Genomic DNA, 2500 nt, shown 5'->3' with positions numbered 1-2500 from the left:
ATATATATATATATATATATATATATATATATATAGTAGAGTGTGTGTGTGTGCGTGCGTGTGTGTGTGTGTGTGTGATGAAGGCACATGTTGAAACCTGCACTGAATGAAATTCCTGAACATCTAATGAACAGAATCTGATTGTGTTTAAATAAACCACACAGACATCTTCATCTTCATCATCATCATTGCTGTAACTACATCTGTATACTACACACACACTCTGTGTGTAATGAGGACCACACCCCTGTACACACACACACACACACACACACACACACACACACACACACACACACACACCTGCTAACCAGGAGGTAAAAGGTCACAAATGAAATTTCCAGAAAACAGGAAAAGGTGGAAAATTTCCCCCCAAATGCTCTAAAATTAACCTGAGTGTAAAAATCCACAGGAGAAATATTTCATAATGAGCATTTATACTGTAATAATAATAATAAATTACTACATTCAGGATTTAATTTTTGATTAAATTTTATATACATTTTGATGTGATGGAAAAATAAAATTAACTAATATAAAAAGGTTTTTAATATTAAAAAGAATCAATATGGAAAAAGGTACAATAAAATACCAATCACGTGACTAAAACCTTAATAATAAATCAATACGTTAATTTATGAATAAAACTTGCATTTTTATACCATATACATTTATAATTATTTTATCAAATAAAACCTATAAAAAAAATAAACACTTTCATCAAAAATGAATTAAATCGTTTGATAAAGAAAAGAACTGAAAGGATGAACCGACACTGAACTTTTACCACAAATATAAACTTTAAATAAAAAAATGTCCAATAAATAATCAGAAAGAAAAACAAACTTTTACACGCGGATTTCTGCAGTTAATAATAATAATAATAATAATAATAATAATAATAATAATAATATGATGATGATGATGATCGAATCTGTTCCTTCGTGTTGGATTTGTTTGTTTTTGTCAGATTTTCTCCTCAGGACACGGAGTTAGCACTGAAGCTAACACAGCTAACACAGCTAACCCGCTACAGCTAGCCTGAAGGAGTGCCCTTTCCCAACCCGGGATCCGGGAAACTTTCATGTCACGAGACGAACCAGGGGAACCGGCGTTCTTTTATGAAGATAAAACGATGTAAAGTAATAAAAGTAAATAATCGTGTACTTACTCACGGTGTTGTATTGATATCGAATCGCTCGGTCAGTGCTCAGATTCTCTCCGAGCTGCGGCACGAGCCCAGGCTCAAGGAAACTTATGGAGGAAACTGCTGACCGCTAGAGGGCGCATGTGCAGGGACTCTGGAGCAATTCGGATTACCTTCCTGCTGGAGGCATAGGGCACTAGGTCGAGTGTCCATGACGTTACATTTTACCGGAAGTAGTGCGCATGTGCGAGGGCTTGAGCACGTATTTGGGATACGACATTAAAGCGGGTAATGGCAGTCAGTCTGCTGTTCCCTAACAGTCAGTTTCTCTCCGAGTTTCACTAAAAACACGGAATTATTTACATTTCATTATTACAATCAAATATCTCGGTTTTGTTCTTTTTTAAACCTGTTTCGGAATAAAAATGAGCTGTTTCTGTGTCACACGGTGTCCATGTTCATACAGTAAACACAAATCATTTAATTATGCTATTTATTCATTATTTTCTGAATTGTTTGTTTATAAAACTGCACTGATTCAGTCACCTCCAAACATCTACATCAAAAGATCAGAACAATCAATCTGTAGGAAAATAGTTTATTAACCACGTCACCTGTGAATGAAAACACCATTTATTATTATTAATATTATAATAATAATAATAATAATAATAATAATCTTTTCTGTTTAACTGAATGTTTTAAACAGAATTAAAAGGCGTTTATTTGACAGATGAAATCACGGCCCACTCTCTGGTTCTGAGCCCCTTGTTAAATCAGCAGTCTGAGATATTCCGACACGGCGCTGTGAGATCTTCCAATCCCATCATTTCAGATTCTTTAGAAAAAATGGTCATGAATTATTAATTTTTATGAATTATATCTAAATTTCCCCACATTTCCTCCAACCCTGAAGCAAGCCCCGCCCCCAGGTCAATAAACAAGCCCCGCCCTAGTCAATCAACGAGCCCCACCCCTGGTCAGTAAACAAGCCCCACCCCTTGTTAAATCAATAGGTCCACCCTCAACATCCCACTGCCCTGCCCACAGCTTGGCCCCACCCCCATCCTTTTCCATTCATTTGGAGCAGAAGGTGAAGAGAGGATCCTTTGGGGTTTGAAGGTGTGTATGAGGTTCAGAAGGTCAGTGAGAAGGCTCTGTAGGAGAAGTTGGTGAAAACGTCGATCTTGCTGCTGCTTCCTGCGACGGTCATCACCTGCGGAATCGACACACGCCACAAGGAGGCTAATGAACACGTGTTCGCTCATAGTGACCGCGCCGCTAACTGACGTGAGAGACGTGAACCGTCACTCGACCGGCTGTGGGGCACAGGGACGAGCTCGTAGTTCTGTT

General features: G+C 38.1%; 3 protein-coding genes across 3 annotated transcripts in view; all 3 read right to left on the bottom strand.

Moving 5' to 3' along the window:
* The window catches only part of LOC310740240 (ras-related protein Rab-35), an 18663-nt gene extending 17337 nt beyond the window's left edge, over window positions 1-1326 (bottom strand). Inside the window, exon 1 of the mRNA XM_083566777.1 lies at window positions 1172-1326. The gene's annotated coding sequence lies outside the window, so the exon portion shown is untranslated. The remainder of the gene's footprint in view (window positions 1-1171) is intronic.
* The window catches only part of hsd3b7 (hydroxy-delta-5-steroid dehydrogenase, 3 beta- and steroid delta-isomerase), a 327842-nt gene that overhangs the window by 111471 nt on the left and 213871 nt on the right, over window positions 1-2500 (bottom strand). The gene's annotated exons all lie outside the window — the stretch shown is intronic.
* thoc6 (THO complex 6) overlaps window positions 1732-2500 on the bottom strand; it is a 10112-nt gene continuing 9343 nt past the window's right edge. The window contains exon 13 of the mRNA XM_083566759.1: window positions 1732-2363. Within this exon, the coding sequence (XP_083422885.1) occupies window positions 2283-2363 (81 nt within the window). The 3' untranslated portion in view covers window positions 1732-2282. The remainder of the gene's footprint in view (window positions 2364-2500) is intronic.

This window comes from Silurus aristotelis (genome assembly GCF_946808225.1).
Source record: "Silurus aristotelis genome assembly, chromosome: 17".
NCBI lineage: Eukaryota > Metazoa > Chordata > Actinopteri > Siluriformes > Siluridae > Silurus > Silurus aristotelis.
This window is presented reverse-complemented; position numbering and strand designations above follow the sequence as displayed.